The sequence below is a fragment of the Spermophilus citellus genome (assembly GCF_964194105.1).
Source record: "Spermophilus citellus genome assembly, chromosome: 1".
NCBI lineage: Eukaryota > Metazoa > Chordata > Mammalia > Rodentia > Sciuridae > Spermophilus > Spermophilus citellus.
The window spans coordinates 184972749-184986376 of NC_138182.1; the positions used below are offsets into that span (position 1 = coordinate 184972749).

Below are 13628 nucleotides of genomic sequence, written 5' to 3' on the forward strand. Positions count from 1 at the left end.
AATATGAAAAAAAAATTTATTTAGTTCTTTTTGTAGACACACCTGAGCTGTTGTCCCTCACCCTCTTAAAGTCCTTTGTAGATGCCTAATGTTGAAGGGATTAATGAATAAACTCCTAAGCAACTAATCTGACCACCGGAAAGTAGAAGCCTTGTATCAGTGCTGTACTTTTTTAAAAAAATATTTTTTTTTTAGTTGTAGAAGGACACAATATCTTTTTTTTATTTATTTTTCTGTGGTGTTGAGGATTGAACCCAGTGCCTCACAAGCGCAAGGAAGGTGCTGTACCACTGAGTTCCAGCCCCAGCCCTCAGTGCTATATTTTAATAAAAACTAACTTTTTGCAATGATGGAAATGTTCTATACCTGCACCATACAGCCACTAGCCACTTGAAATGTGGCTTGTGCGACTGAAGAAATATTAAAATTTACTTAATGTTCATTATTTTGAGTTTAACTTGTCACACCTAAGTAGAAACTACTGCATTACACAGATTTGCCTTGGGTGATACTGCTGCTTAAATGGATTAGTCCGGCACGGGAAACAGGTGGAAAATTTTTGGTCTCTTACCTAAAAATGTAGATTGTTACTAAAAGGCTATAAAATGTCTAAATGTGAGCTGTTGAATGCCACAGACAGTAACTAATATCTATGCATAGTGGTAAGCTATAATTAGCACCTCAGTCAATGAACAGTAATTAACTTCGCATTCTGGCATCCTGACAGACACCCAGCTCGATAGGGTGAAAAGGTTGAAGTCCCTAACTCCACCTCTGCAGCGTCGGCTCGCGGCATCCAGCGATCCCGAACTGCATCATGGGTTTTGTAGTTTACGTGAGCAAACGTAACTTCCGGTGTCACCTCTGAGTGGATCCATTCACGGCTGACTTCCGGTAGTCCGCTGTGTTTTGGGAACTGTAGTCAGCAGGTGTCTATGGGACGTCGGCTTTCCTGGCTTGGAAACTACACTTCCCGGCGGGCCGTGAGATGCACCCGGCTGTAGTTGGTTACTGGTGAACGGGGCGATTGCCTCAGCAGGTGTTAAGTGTGTGCTTTAGTGTCGTGGATGGCCTGGCTTTTCTGAGAGGGAGGGGAAAGGTTGTAACCACTCCTTTGAGGGGATCACCGGGGTCACTGTCGTGGATTTCCAGAGTCGGCTGGGCGGCGCCATGGCTGTGAGTTTGGGCGGGAAGAATCCTCTGGGTCGGGCGCTGGAACCGTGTTGTTCCGTGGCTGGGGACTCTCCATGTGCTGTCCTCGTCGACTCGAGTGGAAAAATGTTTTCCTAAAAGGCTTAAGGCGCAGGTGTTCTGCAGGATTGATTGCCTTTTCTTGCGAGCTGATGAACCAGTAACTGAATGTCTAGCTTTACAGACTATTTGAGTGTCATATGTGAAACATCACTGGATTTTTTGTTGTTTGTTCCTGGGTATCTTTACCACTGAGCTACGTCCCCAGCACCCCTTTTTAAAATTTTTATTTTGAGGCAGAATCTCGCTAAGTTAATGAGACTGGCTTCCAATTTGCAGTACCCTGCCTCGGCCTCCCAAGTCCCTGGGATTACAGGCGTGCGCCATCGCACCCCTACATCACAGGAGCTTTAAAAAGAGGGGTGGACAGAGAGGAGTATGTAAGGTCGACTTACAACAAAAAATTGAGCGCCTCTCTGTCAGACAAAAATCTTTGTTTTCAGGAGGTTTTACGTGCGTGTGTTGGCGACATACTAAATTATTTAGAAAAATAGTATATCGGGTGCGGATAAGCGATATGGAGAAAAATAGAGTAGAAAGTAGGGCGAGGGGCAATGGCGTGAGAATACAGTTGCAATTGTATTTTCAATTTATTTTTTCTTTTCAGGCGATTTAGCCCAGGGGGCGTTTTTACCACTGAATACCACTGAACTACATTCCCAGCCCTTTTTATTTTTATTTTTTAAAAGTTATTTTTTAAGCTGTACGTGGACACAATACCTTTGTTTTTATTTATTTATATTTATGTGATGCTGAGGATTGAACCCAGTGCCTCACCCCTGCTAGGCGAGCGCTGTACCGCAGACTAACAAACCCAGTCCCTAATTTTTACTTTGAAACGCGGGTTCTCAAAGTTGCTTATGGCATTGCTAAATTGCCGAGGCTGGCTTCGTATTTGCGATCCTCCTTTCTCAGCCTTCTAAGCAGCTGGGATCATAGACGTGTGCCTGCGCCGTTTGCCAAGCAATTTAAAAAGGCAGGTCAAGCAAAGCTTTACTAAGGACGCATCAGGAAAGAGATAAGTAAGCAAGCTTTGCAACTGAAAAAGAGCTTTCCAGGCAGAAACAATAGTGAGGGTTTTATGGCTAAAGGACAGTGATCCAGGGGGAGACATTGTATTCATTCCCTGGTTCAATTTCCAATATTACAAAACAAAACAGAGGTTATCATTGATTACTGGGTTGAGGGGAAAAGGTAGTTAGAGGTAAAACCAAAGAGATCAGTAAGAGTTCTGAGTAATCAGTTGAGAGAGGATGGGTACTTGGGCCAGGATAGAAGTAATAGAAGAAAGAAGAAATGATTGAATTCTAGATATATTCTGAAGGTAGAGCCAATAAGATTTGCTGATGGATTCAATGTTGAAGATTCAGAGAGTTGTGGGAAAAGCAGGGTTTAGTTGGGGGGTGGGTGAGATTGGAGATTCTTTTTTTCAGAACTGTAAAGTTCAGGTTGCTTTTAGGTATTTCAGATGGATTGTTGAGTAGGTATTAGACCTGTGAATTTGAAGATCAGAGGAAAGATGGGGGTCTATTTTCTTTATTACTGGTACCAGTGTTTGTACCCAGGTAACTTTACCACTGAGCTACATCTTCAGCCTTTTTTTTTTTTTTAATTTTTTTTATTTTGAGACAGGGTTTCACTAAATTGCTGAGGGCTCACTTAATTCGCTGAGGCTGGCCTTGAACTTGCAATCCTGTCAGCCTCCAGAGTTGCAGGCCACCACACCTGGCAATATTGCTTATATTTAAAGCCATGGGACTGAGCAGGGCACAGTGGAGCATGCCTATAATCCCAGCTACTCCACAGGTTGAGGCAGGAGGATTACAAATTTGAGGTCAGTTTCAGCAATGTAGTGAGACCCTGTCTCAAAAAAATAAAAAAGGACTGAGGGTATAGCCCAGTAATAAAGTGCCCCTAAATGTAATCTCCAGTAGGGGCTGGCGATGTGGCTCAAGCGGTAGTGCGCTCGCCTAGCGTGCGTGAGGCCCGGGTTCGATCCTCAGCACCACATACAAACGAAGATGTTGTGTCCGCCGCCGAGAACTAAGAAAAAATAAATAAATGTTAAAATTCTCTCTCTCTCTGTTCCCCTCTCTCTCACTCTCTCTGTAAAAAAAAAAAAAAAAAAAAAAAAAAAAAATGTAATCTCCAGTAATAAAAACAAAGCAAGCCATAGGAGTAGATGAAGTTACCAAGGTATACCTTAGTGATTTGGGAGGTTTAGGCAGGAGAAACGCAAGGCCAGCCTCAGCAATTTAGTTATTAGACCCTGTCTCAAAAATAAAAGGGGTGGGGAATATGGCTCAGTGGTAAAGTGCCCCTGGTACCAAAAAAAAAAAAAAAAAAAAAAAAAAAAAAAGGAATTAGCCAATAGAAAAGAGAATGAAGCCAAGTATGGTGGCCCATGCCTGTTACCTGTAATCCCAGCAATTTGAGGGGCTGAGGTAAAAGGATTACACATTTGAAGCTAGTTTCAGCAATTTAGGAAGACCCTAAGCAACTTAGTGAGATCCTGTCTCAAAATAAAAAATAAACAAAGTGGTTAAGTGTCTCTGGTTTCAATCCCTGGTACCAGAAAAAAGAAAAATATCCAGGTGTAGTTAGTCATTATTGTATTGAACAATATGCATTTATTTTTTAATTAAAAAAATTTTTTTTATAGTTGTAGATGAAAAATACTTTTTTTTAAAAAAAAAATTGTTTTTATGTGGTGGGGAGGATTGAACGCTGTGCCACTGAGCCACAACCCCAGCACTGCCCCTCCCCCTAAACAATATGCATAATTAAAGTCTGAGAATAACTGACCTAGAATAAGGAGTGACAGACTGGCTTCCAGAAATTAGTAGCACTGCATGGAATCATTTGAACTTAATTAATTTAAATTAAGATCATTCATTTTGGTTTAGTGATTTCCTTCTGCTACTTCCAGCTGCCCAGGTGAAGGAGCAGAGAAGGTGGATAGGAGAGTTGGGCTTTTGCTAGGTAAGAGCAGGTAAAACCAGGAGTGATTGTATAGATGTATAAGGGAGGAAAGTGAAGATGTTGGACAAGATGAGGTGGCAAACTAATGATTAATGAGAAAGGAGTCAAAATCCCAATAGAGTTGAAGAATTTTTGCAGTTGGAATTCATGAAGGATCTTCTCTGTGTTATATTGAAATCTTTTGAAATGATTATGTGGCTATTGAAATCATCAAAATTATGAGATAAGTAGTGTTATAGAGGGTGACAATGACCCAGGAACCAAAAACCTTAAGAAAGGAGGGTGTAAGATAGGTTTTATTTTCTTCATTTGGGTTCGGGGGATTTGTTCTACAATGTGAAATACCCTTAAGTAAAAAGCAGTATTTATATTCATAGAATACCAATTTGCAGTTTACAAAAGTTTCTAGTGTGTAGGAACTACATTGTATAGAGAGCACTGAACAGTTCGACAGGTGACCTGGGTAGAACCTGTTTTGAGCTCTACAGCTGGTAAGTGGTGGAACCAGGATGCATGCAGAATTAGAAAAGGAAGCAGAAATAGGAATGAGAAAATAAAGCACTTTTTCCAGTTTCCTCATTTACTGCCTTGATCTTTGAACTTCAGATTTGTTGTCTTTGAAAGGATAATTGCTTCTCAACCTACTTCTTAGACTTTTAAAATCAATTAAGTTAAATGTTAATAAACGTGTCTTAACTGCAGAATGCCATGAATTTATGAAAAGATTTGTTTATTTCATTTATTTCATACGGGGGTGATTCTGCCCTGCAGAGAACATTTGCTATTGTTTGAAGACACTATTGGTAGTCACAGCTCAGGGTGTACTACTAGTTTCTAGTGGGTAGATGCCAGGGCTGTTTTTAAACATCTTTCAGTGCACTGGACAGCTCTGGAAAACAGTTATCTGGCACAACATTAGTGCCAAAGTTTTAGGAACTCTGATCTAGTTAAATAATGTTTTATTTTTTAAATTTTTATTTTATTTATTTATTTTTTCCTATAGGGGATTGAACCCAGGGGTGCTTTAACATTGTGCTATACCCACAGTCCTTTTTTTACTTTTTATTTTGTGACAGGGTCTCTCTGAATTGCTTAGGTCCTCTATAAGTTGCTTAGGCTGGTTCAAACTTGTGATCCTCTTGCCTTAACCTTCTGAGTAACTGGGATTACAGGCATGGGCCACCACGCCCAGCATTAACATTTTATTATCAATGAAGAAATTGAAGCTCACATTGATTAAGTGACATGCTCAAGGTTATAGAGCAATTTGGTGCTGAGGCCAATATCAGGTTTCATTATGATTGACCTTTGAGGTACTGGAGACAAGTTATGAGAAGTAGAAAACCCAGAGAACTTTCATGAGTTTAGCATGCTCAATACACGGAAAAGAGTTCTAAATGTTTGGAAGACTATTGCTTTCATACTTTAAGTGGGTGATGTGGTCATTTTTAAGCAAAAAATGTTTTCATGTAACTTACGAGTCAGTATCATTATTGGCGCTGAGTTGACTATAATGATCTAAAAGTTCCTTCCTGCCGGTTTACAGTTCAATCAGGTGAAAATGTTTTAGGTGTTATTTGATTACTTGTAGAGGAGTCAACTAAAGTTGCTTAAGGAGAAATTTAGGGGGCTGGGGATGTGGCTCAAGCGGTAGCGCGCTCGTCTGGCATGCGTTCGGCCCGGGTTCGATCCTCAGCACCACATACAAACAACGATGTTGTGTCCGCCGATAACTAAAAAATAAATATTGAAAAATTCTCTCTCTCTCTCTCCCTCTATCACTCTCTCTTTAAAAAAAAAAAAAAAAAGAAATTTAGTTAAGATATGGTGGGAATTCATTTGACCCAGGACTCCTAGGGTATGAGATATCCCTATACTTCATGAGCCCCAGGAATTTATTTTCTTTGTAGGTTTCTTCCTCTGTAAAAATATTAAAAACTATATTTTAACAACTATATTGTTATGAAGACACATTCATATTATATATTAAAATTTTTTGTTTGACTTCAAAGTTCATGTTTTCTCATGATTTTATAAGAATCTAAAACATTTTCATGAGTCCCTAAATAAGTGGTCTGTTAAGAATTGTACAGGATTTTTTTTTTTTTTTTTTTTTTTGTACTGGAGATTGAACCCAGGGGCACTTAACTACTGAGCCTCGCCCCAACTCTTTATATATTTTATTTTGAGGCAGGGTCTTGCTGAGTTGCTGAGGCTGTTGTCGAACTTGGAATCCTGCCTCAGCCTCCCAAATTGCTAGAATTATGGGCATGCACCACTTATTTTTTTTTTGGATACCAGGATTGAACTCAGGACCACTCAACCACTAAGCCACATCCCCAGCCCTGTTTTGTATTTTATTTAAAGACAGAGTCTCACTGAGTTGCTTGCTTTAGTGCCTTGCTTTAGCTGAGGCTGGCTTTGAATTCACAATCCCCTATCTTAGCCTCTTGAGCCGCTGGGGTTACAGGTGTGACCCCTGTGCCAGGTGTGCCACTACTTCTATATGGGCTGGGGTAGAAGAAAGTGACTTACTTTCTTATACCCCAAACTCCTTTGCCAGAACCCAGTCACATATCTGTAATCTAACTGAATTTGCCTGGAAACCTAGAAAAATGTATTTAAATTGCTTTTACTGTACCCTAAGTAAGACTGGGTTTCTTTTCTTTTCTTTTTTTTTTTTCTTTTTTTAAATATTTATGTTTTAGAAGTAGTTGGCTACAATATTTATTTATTTTTATGTGGTGCTGAGGATCGAACCCAGGGCCTCGCATGTGCTAGAGAGTGCTCTACTGCTGAGCCACAATCCCAGCCCCTGGGTTTCTGTTACTAAGGATGAAGGGGAGGAATGGATGTTGTGCAGGCAACCTGTTGTCACTGCCATAGTGTATTTGAGTAAGGTAGACCTTGTATATTAGGATTGAAAACAGGGTTTTGTATATCTGAGACTAGAGAGACTATTAATAAGGTAGCCCTTGTATATTAGGATTGAAAACAGGGTTTTGTATATCTGAGACTAGAGAGACTATTTGTTAAGTTTTTTGGTGGGCTGGGAATGTGGCTCTGGTAGAGTACTGGCCTGTCATGAACAAGGCCTGGGGTTAATCCCCAGTAGCTTCCGCCTGCCAATGTTGTTTTGCAGTGTAAATCAGGATCTAAATGAAAAGGTGATTGGTAGCAGCAGTGGAAAGGAATGAACAGGTGCTGGGGCTTACTCTTTCTGGGAAAAGGAAATCCTTATGTAACCATACTTAGTCTATATTTCTTAGTACCTTGATTCAAATGTGTAACCCAGTACCTAGTCCATGTTATTTCTTTATGGCCATAATATAAAAAAATTGGAATTCACTTTTTTTATTCAAATATTTACCAAGGGCCTACTATAATGTGAACATTGAGGATATACTGAGAAGCAAGACAGAGTTCTTACCATGAAGAAACTTATAGTCTGATGGGGGAAACATTAGGACCACTATGTGATTAGTGCTAGCATAGGGGACAAATTGATAGGAACGTATTAAGAGGGATTTCGTGGGCTGGGGCTGTAGCTCAGTGGCAGTGCACTTGCCTAGCAAGTGTGAGGCACTGAATTCGATCCTCAGCACCACATAAAGAAATAAATAAAGGCATGCTGTCCATCTACAACTATAAAAAAAATTAAAATCAAAAGGGATTTTGTGAACTTTTGGGGAATTGAGGCAGGTAATAGCTGAGACCTGAAGGGTGACATAGCGAAACAAATAGATCCAAGCAGCATGAATAGCTTAAACAAGGGCCCAGAGGTGAGAGGCAGCATGACAACTTTGGGGAAATGCAAATGGTCTAATAGGCCCAGAGTGGGTGAGAGGTGGGAGGGGGAAAGAGGCTTGTCAGAGATGAGACAAGAAGGGCCTTGAACACAAGGTTTAAAAGTATGGACTTTATCTTAAGAGCAATAGAGAGAGCCTCTAGAGGGGAATTAACTTGATCAAATTTGAGTTTTGATTTCTACACATAGCAGTTATGATGTGATCAGGATTTAAAGAAACATTAATTTACTTGTTACTTTTATTTTCCTTTGGTTTTTGTTATACTCATGACTTTTTCAAATTATGGAATGCTTTTATATTTCCTCTCTGCTTTTAAGGCAAGGCTTTTAATTTTAAATCCATCATTTCAACTCCTTATAAGCTGATATTTTGTTTTTCTGTTGCTTATACTTGTCTTTGATCTTACGCATGCTTAAAAATAAAACATAGTAAATCATTCTTCGATTTAAATAAATAAAATGAAAAAGGTAAAAACAGTCGACAAGTTTATAGTAGAATCTTTCTTAATTTTAATACTACAATCTTGTGCAACATAATGATGTTTCAATGACAGACTGCATGTAGGTGATGGTCCCATAAGATTATATATAAACTAGTGATGTCATAGTTATCTTATTTTGTGTAAGTATACTCCACAAAGTTTACACAATAATGAAATTGCCTAAGAATGCATTTCTCAACATGCGTTCCCATTATTTTAAATAACATGTAAAAATATTAGTTATTTTTATTATAAAAGATATAAAGATTTAAGACAGTTATTTTAGGTGTTTTTGATTGCACAGAATTTCTCTGTATAATGCTTCATATTTGTGTAATCATTTAAAATAGCTGTCTAAGAATGCAGTATATCTGTGATGTGATAGGAAGGTTTTTTTTTTTTTTTTTTTTTTGGTGCTAGGGATTGAACTCTGGGGACTTAACCACTGAGCCACATCCCCAGCCTTTTTAAATTTTTTATTTTGAGACAGGGTCTTTCTAAGTTGTTTAGGCTAGCTTTGATGCATAGGAAGCATTTATTAAATTGCTGTGTGCCAGGGCAGAGGAAAGACATGATTTAAAGGAGACCGAGATCCAGATGTTGGTTAACTTGGTGATGGCAGCCATCTTGTGATTTGTAGAAGTGTAAGTAGAAGCCAGGTATTTTCTCATTTGGAAATGCTGCAGAATCTGGAAATGGTAGTATGTAAGAAGCATAAGAAAGCCAGGTATGGTGGCATATGCCTGTAATCCCAGTGACTTCGAAGTTCGAGGCCAGAGGATTTCAAGTTTGGGCCCAGCTTTGGCAATTTAGATACTGTCTCAAAATAAAAAATAAGAAGGTCTAGGGATGTAGCTCAGTAGAAGGGTGTCCCTGGCTGGGTTCAATCCCCAGAATCCCCCCCCCCCCCCAAAAAAAAAAAAAAGTAGAAGAAAATATAATTTTGGTTCAAATTTATACTAGACAATAAAACCATAGAAACTAATATTAATTTTTCAAAACAGAATTAGATTTGTGTCTGGTTCATTGTCATTGAGTTTTCCCACGTGATTGTTCTCCAAGTCTGTGTTCTACTTGCTGTTAGCAGCTAATTCATTTTCATAGAGAAAAATAAACTACAAATTAAGTTCTTACCCTTTTTTCCCCAAGGGGGAATGATTTTCTGTGTTCTTTTATTTTTATCCAATAGTGGTTTAAGGGATGATGGGATGTTGCCTGGTAGGTCCAGTACACTAAGAGACTTATTATTTTCTGTTTAATTTAAGATTAGCAGTCTATTAAGCATTTTAGAGAGAAGTTCTTCATTAGTGCTTCCCTAAAAAAAATATAGATGACTAATCCTTCCTCAGCCTCTACCCATTGGGACCCAACATCCACCTTTGGTGGGCATAATTGCAGCTTGGCAAGCAGACAGGACTCTATCCTATATTTTGTTAAGTATTTATATATTTTAACTAAATAAATAGGAACATTTGGTGACAGTGTTACATTGTAGTGTCCAATTTAAAAAATATTTCAAAAGGTTTTTACATATGTAATTTTTTATTCTTTTAAAGATTTGAAGTGGACAGATCATGATAACCCTAATTTATTTATTTATTTATTTTTGCATGAGTAAAACTTTATTTTGTGGCAAAAACATTAAAAATTGTCTTTTTTTTTAGGTTTTTGAGATGTACAGTACCCAGTTGCTATCTATAGTCACTTTATTGTGCAATAAACACTGAAACTACTTACTCTTATCTAATTGTAACTTAGTACCCATTGATTGACCTCTCCTTATTCTTCCTTCAACCTACTCTTCTTGGCCTTTGGCACCTGCTATTTTACTCTCAATTTCTCTTCTTTATCATCATCTTTTTTTTTTTTTTTTTTTTGTGGTACTGGTACTAAACTCAGAGGTGTTCTACCACTGAATTTATTCCTAGTCCTGTTTACTCTTTATTTTGAGTTAGGGACGTATTAAGTTGCCAAGGCTAGCCATGAACTTGCCATTCTCCTGCCTCATCCTTTCAAGTGAGTGGGATTACAGGTGTGAGCCAGTGTGCCTGGCTACTCTCAATTTCTCAGAGATCAGTAACTCTAATTTTTAGTCTTGTTCATTTACATTTCAAGATAACCATGGGAAAAATGGATCTATCAGTGAGCAGCTCAGTTCTGTGTGAATCCAATCCCCTCCCCCGCTTTTTTTTCTTTTTAAATCAATCCTGTTGAAGTGTATAGTGGATTATTCTATTTCTTTTGTGTTTAATAGGAAAGAAAAGGAACAGCCAAAGTAGACTTTTTGAAGAAGATTGAGAAAGAAATCCAACAGAAATGGGATACTGAGAAAGTATTTGAGATCAATGCATCTGATTTAGAAAAGCAGACCAAGTAAGTATCATTTGTGAAGTTCTGTACATCAATGTGCAGATGTGGAAAAGATAAGAAACTGTGTGTAATGTCTGAAATGGGCTAAAGGACATGACTTCCACTTTCTGCCTTCAAATTAAAATCTTCTGTGGAATTCTTAGAGATTTTTCTACATAACTGTGTGTGTGTGTGTGTGTGTGTGTGTGTGTGTGTGTGTGTTTATTTTTTATTTTTTTTGGTGGTAATGGGGATCTAACTCAGGCTCCTCTCACATCCTAGGCAAGCAAGCATTCTACCATTGAGCTATATCTACCCCCTCACCCCGCCTCTAAACTTCTATTTTTCATATTCAGATAAGGGAGGAGTTTTATCTTTACTTATAAAGTGAAGTTATTCTGAGAGACTCATAGTGATAATTATCTCCAAAGACACAAAATAAATGTTTGAAGGGTTTCTGTATTTGAGGATCTTACTTCATAATTTTTTATTGTCTTGATGCTAAGATGATTTTAAGATGTTAGATAGTGATACAATATTGGGTAAAAACAAAAACATAATGTCCCTTGGAACATTGCCATAATAAACCTATGCATCAATTATAAGATGTATTCCAACTTCAAATATGTTGAAATATGTAAATATATTCTTCAAATTGAAGAAACACAGCAATAACTATAACAATGATAGTAGCTAACATTGAAGATTTATTTGCTAGGAAACACTCTGGTTTTTACATGTATATTCTTATTTAATCTTATTCTAACTCTTTAAGGTAAATAATTAACAAAATAATTTTAGTTGTATTTGTACATAATAGCTTTATTTTTCTATGTGGTGCTGTGAGAATCAAACCCAATGCTTCACACTTGCTAGGCAAGCACTCTATCACTGAGCCACAACCCCAGTCCCGTAAATAATTTAAAAAAAATTTTTTTTGGGGGTATTTTTAGTTGTTGATGGACCTTTATTTATTTATATGCAGTGCTGAGATTTAAACCCAGGGCCTCACACATGCCAGGCAACTGCTCTACCACTGGGCCACAACCCTAGCCCTTTTTTTTTTAAAAAATCTCTATTTTGCAGATGAAGGAACAGAGACTAAGTAACCAGCTCAGGATTGCATAGCTAGGAATTCACGAGGTCTGGGCTTGTTTTAGAATTTTCTAATTCTAAAGTGTATATTCCTTGCTACGTAACTAACTTTAATAGAATATATATTGTATTTTTTTTTTTTTAAAGAGAGAGTGAGAGAGGAGAGAGAGAGAGAGAGAATTTTTAATATTTATTTTTTAGTTCTCGGCGGACACAACATCTTTGTTGGTATGTGGTGCTGAGGATCGAACCCGGGCCGCACGCATGCCAGGCGAGCACGCTACCGCTTGAGCCACATCCCCAGCCCCTATATTGTATTTTTTTAAGAGAAAAAAATACCAAAATACAGTTTCTGATGTTATACTTTAAACTATAATATTACTATATTATACTATATTACTATAAATAAACTGTATTTTGGTTTTAGAATTTGGTCAACTTTAAGGTATTGAAAGTTATCAAAAGTTGGTGCTGGGGATGTAGCTCAGTTGGTAGAGTGCTTGCCTTGCATGCACAAGGCCCTGGGTTCAATCCTCAGCACTCTCCCTGTGCGCCCCGCCTCCCACCAAAAAAAAAAAAAAAAAAGCCCTCTGAAAGTAATCAAAAGTGAAGTGAAGCTGGGCGTGGTGACACATACCTGTAATCCCAGAAGCTCAGGAAGCTGAGACAGCCTCAGCAATAGTAAGGCTCTGGAGAACTTAGTGAGACCCTGTCTCTAAATGCAATACAAAATAGGGCTGAGGATGTGGTTCAGTGATTGAGAGCCCCTGAGTTCAATCCCCAGTACCCACCCCTCAAAGAAAAATGAAATGAAAAAGCCGATTTGTTCAACGAAAGAGAATGACCTATGGGTGTGTGTATTAGTGCTGAGGAAACTAAGTAATAAAATGTTGAGTGAAAAAAATCAAATAGAAGTCTCTATAAAATATACCATGTTTTATATAGAATCCACAAGAGAGTAAAGCTAAATGATATATTATTTATGGACATGGATATATATGTAAACTCTTCAAAAGAAAGGGAATGATATAAACAAATTTCAGGATATTGATTATCCCTGGTGGAAAAAAGTGGGGAGGAACACAGAGGTCGTAGTATCAGTGGGTTTAAAACTTGGATAGTGCATTTACAAATGCGGCATAGCATATATAAGTTTTCTGTTCCTTTTAGTTTATATAGTAGAGCATATATATGCTGTACAGCATATGTATGTTAGATGTAAGTCATGAGGAAAAATAATGTCACATAATAAACAGCATTAAAAAGGTGTTTTTTAAAATAAATCCATCACATATATTTTATAGGGTGTTTTATTTTACTTAAGGGACTTCGAATTGCTTTATATATGTCTAATGAATACAATCTTATTTAATTAGTAAAATATTAAATTTATACAGATTTCCTAAGAGTATTAAATTTTTTTTTTTTAATATTTATGTTTTTAGTTCTCGGCAGACACAACATCTTTGTTGGTATGTGGTGCTGAGGATCGAACCCGGGCCGCACGCATGCCAGGCGAGCGCGCTACCGCTTGAGCCACATCCCCAGCCCAGAGTATTAAATTTTTAAATTAAATAATGTATTTTAGCTTAAGTTACACCTCTGGTATCTGCTACAAGATATTTATTTTTGCTTTTTCACCCAGCTAAAGATGTTTATAT

General features: G+C 37.8%; 1 protein-coding gene across 2 annotated transcripts in view; it reads left to right on the plus strand.

Moving 5' to 3' along the window:
* The first annotated feature begins 1016 nt into the window (after nt 1-1016).
* Nucleotides 1017-13628, plus strand: part of LARS1 (leucyl-tRNA synthetase 1) — a 68542-nt gene continuing 55930 nt past the window's right edge. Inside the window, exons 1-2 of one of the 2 annotated variants that reach the window (XM_081301773.1) lie at nt 1017-1176; nt 10778-10896. In XM_081301773.1, coding sequence (XP_081157899.1) covers nt 1171-1176; nt 10778-10896 — 125 coding nt within the window. In that variant the 5' untranslated portion in view covers nt 1017-1170. Of the gene's footprint in view, nt 1177-10777; nt 10897-13628 lie in introns of those variants that run through there. The other variant, XM_081301774.1, reaches the window with a different exon arrangement.